This window comes from Prionailurus viverrinus, chromosome B1 (assembly GCF_022837055.1).
Source record: "Prionailurus viverrinus isolate Anna chromosome B1, UM_Priviv_1.0, whole genome shotgun sequence".
Lineage (NCBI taxonomy): Eukaryota > Metazoa > Chordata > Mammalia > Carnivora > Felidae > Prionailurus > Prionailurus viverrinus.
Window position 1 is genome coordinate 53,767,492 of NC_062564.1, and position 12,394 is coordinate 53,779,885.

General features: G+C 33.0%; 1 protein-coding gene and 1 pseudogene across 2 annotated transcripts in view; one reads left to right on the forward strand and one right to left on the reverse strand.

The window, feature by feature from the left end:
* Positions 1-7,388, reverse strand: part of LOC125164754 (cytoskeleton-associated protein 2-like) — a 37,053-nt pseudogene extending 29,665 nt beyond the window's left edge.
* A 360-nt stretch (positions 7,389-7,748) lies between these two features.
* The window catches only part of GLRA3 (glycine receptor alpha 3), a 200,176-nt gene continuing 195,530 nt past the window's right edge, over positions 7,749-12,394 (forward strand). The window contains exon 1 of one of the 2 annotated variants that reach the window (XM_047856566.1): positions 7,749-7,867. In XM_047856566.1, coding sequence (XP_047712522.1) covers positions 7,797-7,867 — 71 coding nt within the window. In that variant the 5' untranslated portion in view covers positions 7,749-7,796. The remainder of the gene's footprint in view (positions 7,868-12,394) is intronic. The other variant, XM_047856567.1, reaches the window with a different exon arrangement.

Consider the following 12,394-nt stretch of genomic DNA (forward strand, 5'->3'; position numbering starts at 1 on the left):
GAGGTATCAATTTTCCTTCTCAGAATCCTTTGGAATATGGACAGTTTTTCCTATAGTTATAGTTTTTCCTGTGGTGGATAGTTGCTTCCTATGGTTATTAATTCTTGGGATTTCTGGTTTAAAAGACATAAGGGCGTCTGAGTGGCTCAGTAGGATAAGTGTGGAACTTCAGCTTAGGTCATGATCTCATGGTTTGTGGGTTCGAGCCCCGCATTAGGCTCTGCACTGACCGCTCTGAGCTTGGAACCTCTTCAGATTCTGTGCCTGCCTCTCTCTCACTGCCCCTCCTCTGCCTGTGCTCTCTCTCTCTCAAAAATAAATAAATATACATTAAAAAAAAAAAAGACATAACTCTTTAGGCCTTTGTTTGAGCTATAGTCCTTGCCTCCAAGTCACTATCAGGTAAAAACTGAAGCTCTAACCAAGAGGATCAGCTGGTTACTGCTGGAATCCTTACAGCTTTAGGCTTCACTTGCTTTTTCAGTTTCCTGCTCTTTCATTGGTTTGGGCAGATTTCTGTGCAATCTCAGCTAAACATTTAGGTTTTTTAAGCAAATATTTTCCTAGTCTTTAGGTATGTATGAGATGATTGTTTTTTTAAAGGATATTTACTCTTTCGAATACCAGATATAAACTGTTAAGGAAATCTTAAAGACAGTGGAAAGAATATTGGGAGCAATAATTTCCCCATAAAACTCATATAATTTTTTTTCATTTTTATAAATTAGAAATTAATAGTCAAAATCATAAAGTATTTATTAGCTGTATGAATTTATGGATTTTACTTGCTTCTATATAGGCAAATTATTAATTACTGCACATTATTACATATTTTGGTTATTATATAGTCACTTTGTTATTTAGTTAATATGTCAAATAGATAAGTTCTCAATGTTTCTTCTTACTGTGTTTGTGGCTAAACTGTGGAGATTAATATATGCATCATTAGTTTATCCTACAAAGTAATAGAATTGCAATATTTAGACTTCAAACACAAGTGGTTAGCTATTGCCTAGGAATCAAATTTCAGTAGTAGTTCACATCCTACAGCTGACCTTTTTGTTAATGAAGTAAAAAATATTATTTTAGAAATAAATCAATATAAGTATGTAACGGGATTGCTGAACTTTTCAAGGTGTTTTTTTTTTTTTCTAGCCTAGAAATTTAACAACATATGTCAGTATTCATCATTTTCAAATTAAGTCAGAGTTTTGGAGAAAATCTTTTATTGAATTTCTTATGAAGTGGTATTATTACCCATTTTGAGAAATAAAATGTACTCCAATCTGTAGTTGAGTGCCATAAGCAATTTAGTGTGTGATGAAATATATATGACACTAAAAGAATCATACTCATAAGTCCCCTCAGATCAAAAATGAAAAGGATACAAGTTAAATTTGTGATGTTTTGCATTTTATTTGTTTGAAAGCTTTTTTTTTTTTATATTTCAACACGTAAGAGATGGAAAATCTACCCCATGAGAAAATTGCCTCAGGAGTGTAAGTATGAAATGGGGTTTTATTGAATTAATAAGTGGAGGAAGGTATCTCTGCCATTACAACCATGTTAACATATTATTAACCATCCAGAAAACTCAGCAACAATTTTTAACTTTGTGCATTATTTGACCAATATTTATGGCCATCTGTGATATGCTTCAAACTTCTTTTTCACTACTTTCCTTCAGTCACCCCCACCCCCTTGTTTTTATACCAATAATATAAATTGAGATATTGGAAAAGCCATTTAAAATTTTTGAACCTCAGTTGCTTCATCATTAAAACATAGATAAGATTATGTATACCTTAGAGTCTTGAGAGCAGAAATTAAGATAATATGCAAAGTATTCAATACAGTAGTTAACTACACAAATGTTATCATTCAAAATTATTCACCCCACTGTTTTCTCTTTAATGCTTTTGAAGATATTTTACCTTCCTCTTACAAAGTTTTTTTCATTATAAATTCTAAAAATTAACTGTGAATTGGTTTCAAAGCTTTGCTAAATATCCCTTACCTTATGAAGATTTTCCAATTGTCTCATACTTTCCATTTAAAAATTTTTTTTAACATTTATTTATTTTTGAGACAGAGAGAGAGCATGAACAGGGGAGGGTCAGAGAAAGAGGGAGACACAGAATCCGAAACAGGCTCCAGGCTCTGAGCTGTCAGCACAGAGCCCGACGCGGGGCTCGAACCCACGGACCGCGAGATCATGACCTGAGCCGAAGTTGGACGCTTAACCGACTGAGCCACCCAGGCGCCCCTCATACTTTCCATTTTAAAGTAATTCATTTGAATTCCCATAGCATTTGTCTTTGCATCCTTCAGTACTTACATTCTATGAGATACAACGAATATTCATGTATATCTTACATATTATATAGATTGCAGCTCCTCTGGGACAAGATTTGTTTTTCATTCACATGTGTATTCAGGAAGCACCTAAGATGATGCATATTATAAATTCTATATTTGTTGATAAATGCGTGGTTTGAAGAAATAATTTGGAGGTACTGTTACAAGCTGTGCCTACTTGATACCAAAAATTCAGAGAAAAAAATGAAATATTCAATAAATTAACTGATTCTAATATCCTACTATTTAAGGTCACCTAAGGAAACATGGCAAATTACCACTACTATCTGGAGAAAAAGATGACAAGCCTGAGTGAGTATTAAAAGAGTAAAAATTACAATATAGTGGATAATATTCATCTTACTTATAAGGCACTCTCAGAGTGAACTGAGAGCACACATATAAACTTGAAGGTTACTTTCAGATGGCAAAGGAATATATTTGACCTGGGAAGAAAACCATAATATAAATATCTTAAATAATTGTGAAGAAAGAATGGGCTAAAAGAGATTAGTAAGAATGGACTCTAGAAAAGGGAGAACCAAAGAGCAGAGGATGTGGATTCATTCATTCATTCACTCAGCAGATACTTCCTAATGTGCCAGACACTGTGCCAACATAAGGATGCGTATTGCCCCTGCCTTTCAAGAGTATTCAAACAAAGGCAAACATCAAATTATAATTGAATCTATGAAGGATATGAATCCTGATTTAAAGGTAAAAAGGATATTTTTGAAAGGAAAGAAAGAAAGAAAGAAAAGAAAAGAAAAGAAAAGAAAAGAAATGGAAAGAAAGAAAAGAAAGGAAAAGAAGGAAAAGAAAGAAAAGAAGGAAAGAAAAAAGAAAGAAAAGAAGGAAAGAAAAGAAGGAAAGAAAAAAAGAAGGAAAGAAAAAAGAATTTTTTTCTTTTTACTCTGAATTAAAGGCTAGAAAAAGACTAGACACAAGAAACCGAAATGGAAGAGTGTTTGAAGTAGAGAAATCATAAGGAGCAGCTTATGTTACTGGTGCATAGTGGTGGAAAGGGAGACTAGTAAAAACTGAAGTTGAGGAATTTGCCCATTGAAAATCATTCAGAGCCTTGTCATCTGTAAAGAGAACTGTGGATTTTTTCAAGCCCAGCTTTTAGTCTTATGATTGTTATTCTAAATTCCTGTGGATTTTAGTCTATTACAATGGAAAGGCATTAACGGGTTTTAGGAATACAAGTGGCATCATCTGATTTACTAAAACAAACAAAAGAAACAAATAAAAACTCCTTAATATTCACAAGGGAGAATTACAGGGGAATCAGAGAGCAAACAGGAGGAACAATTAGGAGGCTGTTGCTGAGATTCATGTGAGAAACTTTGTATCTTGAACAAGGAAATGGAGATAAATTATTAGATATTCTACCACTATTCCAAAAGAGGTACTTGATCTGCTAACATGTCATGATTATTATGATAGATCCCTGTACAAAAGATAAATTCACTAGGCTCACTTGATGATAATATCTACCTATGCAATAAGATTAATTCTCCTCTATTTGATTTGTTCTGAACAAGTGACTTTCTTTTCAAAAATTTTTTTCTTAATGTTTATTTATTTTTGAGAGAGACAGAGACAGAACATGAGTGGGGGAGAGGCAGGGAGAGAAGGAGACAGAATCTGAAGCAGGCTCCAGGCTCTGAGCTGTCAGCACAGAGCCTGACGCAGGGCTCAAACTCATGACCTGTGAGATCATGATCTGAGCCAAAGTCAGACACTCTACCTACTGAGCCACTCAGGCACCCTTGAACAAGTGACTTTCTGATTGATTCCTAAATTAAAACTTTCTTTCAATTTTCCCAGAGAGTGTTAATTGAAATATGTGAATATTCTAAATATTCCAAAAAATGACATTACTTTTTGTAACTTTTTAAACTGGCATTTTACTTATACATAACCTTTTGATGAGATGATTAGAATGACCCCATATGACTGAATCTGATCAACTCTCAGTAAACTATTTCTAACCCCATACTACATTGACTTCAAAAAAAGTAAATAACTCTTTTACTAAATTGCAAATCATTTTATCTATCTATCTATCTATCTATATTATCACATGTTTTAGATCATAGGCAGTAATAACTGAGCATCTGATAAAAGCTTTACATTAGATTGAATTTGATTTACTTTTCTCTAGGTTAGTCAATATGCATACAGTTTGAGACAATAGTAGAAATACACTATTAAAGATAGTTCACTGGGAGTAGACAATTGGTGCCAAAGGCACCAAGTTCAAGTTTAATATTTTCAACTTGCTAAATTTGTGGGTGTGTAACCATCACTTAACCACTGCAGGCTTTGTAGAAGGAAAGTATTAAATCTGATGAAGATTAATATCACATTCAGCTCTGAAATCCCATGTCTTAGATAACATAAAATATCATCTGTTAGTTCAAGAGAGAAATAATAAAGGCAATAAGGAGAAGAGCAGAGATGTGAGCAAATCAGAATCCAGCTTAATTTTATATAAATGGACTAGTCAGTTATTCATCAGCCACAGAATGGTCTTTTTTCCAAAAACACATTCATTTCCTTACCCGTCCAATCAGGACTATTATTCTCAAAAGAATAAAATTTATGAGAATAGCTGTCCTGTCACAAATATATAGATGCATGAAATTCATTTTGACCTTATAGAAATTAAAAGCAAACAATATAAAAATCCATAGACAAGAAGCCATGGAAAATTAATCATTACATGTTAACTCAAAGAAACAAAGCACTACAACCCACTCTTTGATTAATTTCTGATTTACTTAGTCAAAATTAATCTAGTACCCAATGTAGTGTAACAAATTCACAAACCTAATTCAAAAAATATATATTGTGTCTAATATGATTATTAATGCATTCAAAAATTATTGAGTATCTACTATATGCTAGGTTCTATTCTAAATAATGGTCATTATCCTTACTGCAGTGACAAGTCAAACAAATAAAAGAGGAGGATCATAGCTTTTCATAAATAATTTGAAGGAATAATAATGGTTTTATGAAAAAAAAATTAATCTGGAGGTTCCATATTACTGTCCTCTTACATGACATTTATACTCAAAACCTGATTGACTAGGTATATATTAATTTGATAAAGTATAATATTTACATGCTTTAATATTAATAATGAGATGAAATAGCTAAAATTATCATATTTTAAGCTGTCATGTAACCTAACTATCCAGATTAATGCAAACACAGAATTTTAAATGTTGTGCATTAATTTGCTCACTTAAATAAACTTCCATTGGTTGCTTCCTTGGGGCCATAGAATGAATCTCAGAGGTAATTTAATTCAATTCCCTCAATGAATATATTTTTAAAGATATATTAAATAAAGATATTTTTAAAAGTAGATTAGTTTTCCAAAGATACCCAATTGGAAACAAGGTAAGGAATTCAGGTCTCCTTGAAATATAATAAGTTTTGTTTCTTTTATTATGTGTGGTATTTAAAAGAATTATTGCTATTCAAAGAATGACCAACTAAAAAGAATTTGTTCTTAGTGAGCTTTCAAAAGGTTCATTGAAAAATTGAGTTAATTAAAATTGTATGAGCCTTCTCGGGTACAAATATTCATGGGTAGAACCAGTGATATTTATTATGAGACTTCTGGAAGTTTGTAATTTAAATCAGAAAACAAAGATGCAGAAAGAGACAGATACAGTAATAACATATAAAAATAAATTAAAAAAATTCTTTATTCTCACTAAATGTAAAAAAGCTTGTCTACTAAAGAATAAAAAAAGATTTTTTTTTCACTGTGTCCTCATTTGAGAGGGTGAGAAGGTAATGACTTATACCTTTCCAGTTAAACAAAGAATTACAGGATAGTCAATATGTCAATTGCTGCTGGAATTTAATTAACAAGAAAATGTTTGTGTGAAAGAGTAAGAAGACATTCTTGGCATGTAGTTTAGTCATTGAGAAAGTTAAGTGATTAAAAAGGGGGCTTTCAGAATAAATATCTAAGGGAGTTTAAGGGAAAAGCTAAGATTCAAGTAATGAAAGCTTTAGTCCTGGTTGATAGTAAATAAAAGCCACTATAAAGATCTAATAGCATAGGTATTAGTCTTTTTTAAATTCTATTTTGAGATACATGAATAAATATGCACATAACATACGCACTCATACACACACACTTTTCCTTTCTAGTCTTCCAATCCAAATCCCCATATAAGGGAGGGGGGTGGGCTGGGCGAGAGGGAAGGAGAGAGAGGAGAGGGAGATGTACATGGACGATGGAAGAAAAGATGTACCATATGACCTAGTTGTCCCCTTCACTTGAATTTATTATTAAGATATGGAAAGTGTGTACGGAAAAAAAAATGTTGGGTGGCATTGTGCCTCTAAGTAGTCATCTCTTTAGATTTCCCACCTTCATCTTTTTAGAACCCTTATTACAACTGAAGAAAACTCAACTTAGTCCACTCAACAATGTTTCCTGGCCAGAAGGAAGCCGGTTAGTGTTATGAGAATTTTAGAAGCAGCTGGTTCTCCGGTTCTGCTGATGCTCATGAACCATATTCTCTGCTCTTCTCTAGCCTTTTCTAAGCGTTTGGGTTTACTGTTGACTCCTGAATTTTGATATGAGGTCAAAGAGATGGGGTCACATCTGAAAAGACCTTTCTTCCCAAATTGTGCCTTTTCCCGGAAGAAAACAGAAAAGGGTCTCTCCAGCGCTGTTTTGCTACCTAATTCACAAAAGCCGCTGACTTTCCCAATGCTTAGTCCTGAGGCTTTCTTCCCTCAACTCCCTCCAGTCAGAGTTAAGGCTCTGCACCAGTTATTCACTGCTTTTTTTAAAAGGGTAAAGTGCTAAGCACGGCCTACGGTGATGAGTAGCCTGCCACTCAGTCCCGCTGTGCGGTCGTGATTGGAGAACAGAACAGTGTCGTTTGGCTCCGCCCCCGCTTCCCTTTGCCGCGCTAGCGGTGTCGGGTTTTACTCAAAGGTGGAGAGTGGGATTCGGCGGGCGGCGCTAGGAGCAGGTGAAGAAGCATCCTTGTTCCGGCTGTTGCTGTTATTCTTTCTCCGGTGTCTGAGTCTGGGAAGGACAAGCTTTCTTTGCTGCTAGAGCTTCAGTGAACTGTTGCCCAGAACCTAGGCACTTCAGACATTTCATCTCACCCCTTATTCCGCGTTCACCGTGTAAACCACCTGCACATTTGTAACCCTGTGAATCTTCCTTCTGCTCAATGCCCAGAGAAGGGGTCTAAAGGGAATTTCAAGTGTTTGAAAGACAGGGTCTTTGCCGACTGCGGGGAGCTGTCTAAGGTGCTGAAGCTTTCCAGGCGTTCGTCTCCTGCAACACCACGCAGAGTTAGATTGCACATTTTTCGTTCCTGGCTTTCTCATCCCCCATGCCTTGGATAAGATTAATTTCAGGATCGTGAAAATCTCTCCGTATCATGGCCCACGTGAGACACTTTCGGACATTCGTTTCAGGATTTTACTTCTGGGAAGCAGCACTGTTACTCAGGTGAGTCCACTTGTATTTAACAGTTGAAGAATTCATTTAAGCCTGTGCACTAGGTTTCAACCACTTGTTATTGATGAAGTCGAGAATGCAATTCGAAATTGCATTGAAAGTATCCCTTAAATCGTATTGTTGTCTACCCAAAACTGTCTAGCAGTCTATCAAGATCCCTAAAAACATGTAACTTTGCTCTATTTTCACTATATAGTGCTTTTTAAGTAACTGGCCTCATATTATTTGCAGCTAAGATTACCTTTGGAAAATTATTTCCAAAACCTAGGTCTTCTTTCTCAAATTGCTTTTGAGTTTCATTTTTCTAAGTGAAATACAAATTCTGAGTGTTACTCTTTTTTTTGAAAGTTAGAAAACATTTAGTAATTAGAAGTAATTAGAAGTAATTAAATGGCAAAAAAAATCTAGAACATAAGCATTTACTCATCAGAGAAATTCTGAGCATTATTGATACATCCAGAGGTTAAGTTAAATAAATAAATAACACTTAAGGCCTTGTAAGTACCAATTCTAAAGGGCTTAGGTCAGGTAATACGTGAGGGCAAAGTCATAAATAAATCATTAGATGTGTTTTATGTCAAGAATAATCTTTTGGGAGAAAGTGATACTACAATAAACCTACTAAAGAATAAAATTGTTTTATGATATGTAATTTTCTTATCATGTCCAGTCATATTTGGTGGATTTATTTATTTATTTTTTAATAGAGACTAGTCAAAAGATGAGATAATTTAACCCCTATTCTTAAAAAAAATTTTTTTGAGTTTATTTATTTTGAGAGAGAGAGAGAGAACATGCATGAGCAGGGGAGGGGCACAGAGAAAGTAACCCCTATTCTTAATACAACAATATATAAGCAAGATTCTTCTCATACAGACTTTTGAACCACCAATGTAAATTTTAATTTACTAGTGTAAATACCTTAAGATTTCATTTTTATGGCTCTCAAGCTTTTCAAGAGAATTAAAATCAAATAATTGGAATAACTAAGTTGTGTGTATATTAATTTCTATTTGAAGTATGTAAATATTGTCTTCTAGGTTGCTATGTCAGTTTTTCACCTTTGGGCACCTTAGAAAAACATAGCGTATCTCATAAAAACTGCCTTACAGGAAGTTATGTTATTTTGATGTAACTGTAGTAAGAGGAATTAATTGTGAAGGTTATTATAATTTCAAAATTATTTTTTTGAAGTATGGGTTGAACCACTGTAAACTAGGATATTTTCAGTGAAAAATATTTTAATGTGACTAAATTTTTATAACGACAATTGTCACAAATTTTACTATTTGTGACATGATTAAAACAAAGAGTGTAACATTTTTATATTTATAAAAATTTCATGGACAGGGGTACAAAATTCATGTTTTAAGTGAAATGGGTTATTTTACTTTAATTATTTCTTAATATCTTAGATGACGGTATGCATTTTTTTTTTCAAATAAATCAGAATAGCTTAGTGGTAGACACTTAGTTAGGAAGTTTAATGTCAGTAACTAAACCATTTTGGTCATTAAGGTCAAATTTGTATACTGGTAATTCACTATATTTGTTATAATATATTCTTAAGTATATAATCTTCACCATTACATCCTTTGATTTTTGTCTAGTTTTATTTAAATTAACACAAATTTTATTTCAAATTAATGATCATAATTGTAAAAATGTACCTTCATTAATATTAAATAATTGTAATTTAAAATGCTCTTTGTGAATAATCCAAAAATGCAATCCCTTGAAAAATACGTACCCAGTATAGAAGTTTGTGAGATACATATATTCTTTATCAAGTTTTTCCTTTCTTCTTTTATAAATTGAATAAAATTTTTCTCTTAGACCGGTCTTAGATGAGAGTAATTCATTGCTCTATGAAGAACTTTAATCATTTAAATTTTTTAATCATTTAAATTAAAAATTTAGGGGTGCCTGGGTGACTCAGTCAGTTAAGTGCTGACTTTCGCTCAGGTCATGATCTTGTGGCTAGTGAGTTTGAGCCCCACGTTGGTCTCTGTGCTGATAGCTCAGAGCCTGGAGCCTGTTTCAGAATCTGTGTCACTGAATCTCTCTGTCTCTGCCCCTCCTCCACTCATGCTCTGTCTCTCTCTGTCTCGCTCTCTGTCAAAAATTAAAAAATAAAATAAAATAAAATAAAATAATAAAAAAGTAAATATATTTATTTTCAGTGATGCCCCTTAAAAGAAAATTTCCTATAGTTAAAAAAAAAAAAAAGCGAAGCTCCTTCTACTGGAAATATTTTGTAAAATAAATATCTTTAGGAAAACTATTCTTTATCACTAAGTCTGCTCGTATTGAATGAAAAGGAAATATAAAAGAAAAAATGAAAACAAAAAGTATTTAGTATTAATTTATAAATGTATCTAACTTAAAAATACTTTTTAGGGCAATTTGGAGGCAAGAATTGCAACTGGAAACATATATTTTTATAATTAAATAATTTACTAGTATAAGCTTCTTTTCATAAGCTTTAAGGATTTTAAAAAATCTTATTGAGATGTAATATACACACAGATACATACACAAATAATAAGCTTCCATGTGAAGTTTCACAAAGATAACACACTCATGTGAAGAGACCATGGATCAAGAAGTAGAATTGCCCTCAAAAAACTAAAAATGAACTAACATATGATCTGGTAGTCCCAGTTCTGGTTATTTATCTGAAAGAATTAAAGTCAAGATATTGAAGAGGTATTAGTAATTCCATGTTTATTGCAGCACTATTTATAATAGCTAAGGTGTGGAAACACCTAAATGTCGATTGACAGGTGAATGGAGAAAAAAAAAGTGGTATATAAATACAAGGGAATACTATGCAGCCTTAAAAAAGAAGGAAATTCTGTAACAACATGGATGGATTTTGAGGACATTATCCTTAGTGAAATAAGCCAGGCATGTAAAGATAAGTACTATGTGGGGGAAAAAAAGTAGAATTGCCAAAACCTCACAAAAACAGTCACCCTCCTACCACCATACCTTTTCCAGGCACCACTTTGCGCGAAGATGATCACTACCCTGACTTATACAACAATGAATATGCTTTCTTTCTTTCTTTTTTTTTTTTTTTTTTTGCTTTTGAACTTTATATAAATACTTATTTGAGTGAGCTTTATTTTTTTAAATTTTTTTTCAACGTTTTTTATTTATTTTTGGGACAGAGAGAGACAGAGCATGAACGGGGGAGGGGCAGAGGGAGAAGGAGACACAGAATCGGAAACAGGCTGCAGGCTCTGAGCCATCAGCCCAGAGCCTGACGCGGGGCTCGAACTCACGGAGCGCGAGATCGTGACCTGGCTGAAGTCGGACGCTTAACCGACTGCGCCACCCAGGCGCCCCTAGTGAGCTTTATTTTTTAGAAGCATTATGTTTATGTGTTTTGTCCATATTAGTACCTGTAACAATAGTTTATTCTCATTGCTATATAGTATTCCATTACATGAAGACATCACAATTTATCCAGTGTTCTCTGAAGGATATTTGGGTATTTTTTACATTTTGGCTAGTGCTGCTATTAATATTCTTGAACAAATATTTTGTGAATACATGTGAATGCATGCACGTGAATACATACATTTTGCGGGCAGAATGGGTTGGGTCTAAGACTTTCTCTAAGATAAGAATTGTTGGATCATAGAGTGGGCATGAATATGTTTAACTTTATTAGATATTGTAAACTTTCCAAAGTAGTTGTACCTATTGATACTTCTATCAATAATGTATGACAGTTTCTGTTGTTATTACTAGTACAGAATTTGTTAGGGACATATTATAAATATTTATAGCATTTTCTTAGACTATTATTGCAGGCCCACAGATGATATATTTGTCTTGGCATAAGTTTTACTTTTTGTTAAGTTTTATGAAGGCAAAAACATCAAAATAAAAATATTTACTTCTACAATACAATTAGAAGTATTCATTATCAGAATATATCAGGTCTAAAAAATGTAATTTTTAAGGAAGAATTATTAAAAAAGATAATTCTTTTATTCTTTTATTTTTTATTTTATTTATTTTTTAAAAAAGATAATTCTTTTAAAAATACAAGTAAGAAAATTGCATAAACAGATGTGAGAAATCTGAATTTCTTAGCAGTAAAGTTTTTTTTTTTTTAAGTTTCACACTTCGCTCAGATATTGTAGTTTTCTGAAACAATCCTTCTAGGCTTTTGGGTTCTAGTCCTCATATTAATAAAATAAGGAACAGAACACCAGTGTTCAGCTTTCTTTGAAATGCAGATAAGTGATGATTATGAAGAGCTTGCAGAACAAATTCTAAAAACAGGAGAACTGCCAAAAATATTTCATTTAAATTGATTATTTTCATAAAATACAATTTTATTTTTCATATTTATAATTTGATATCAACTACAGGCTTGCTACTTGAATAAATTATGGTACACTCTGTCAAAAACTAAATATGTGAATTTCAGACTTCATGATAATCACAAATAAAATGCTATCTTGGTTTACTTTGAAGCCTAAGAAAAACATTTTGGCA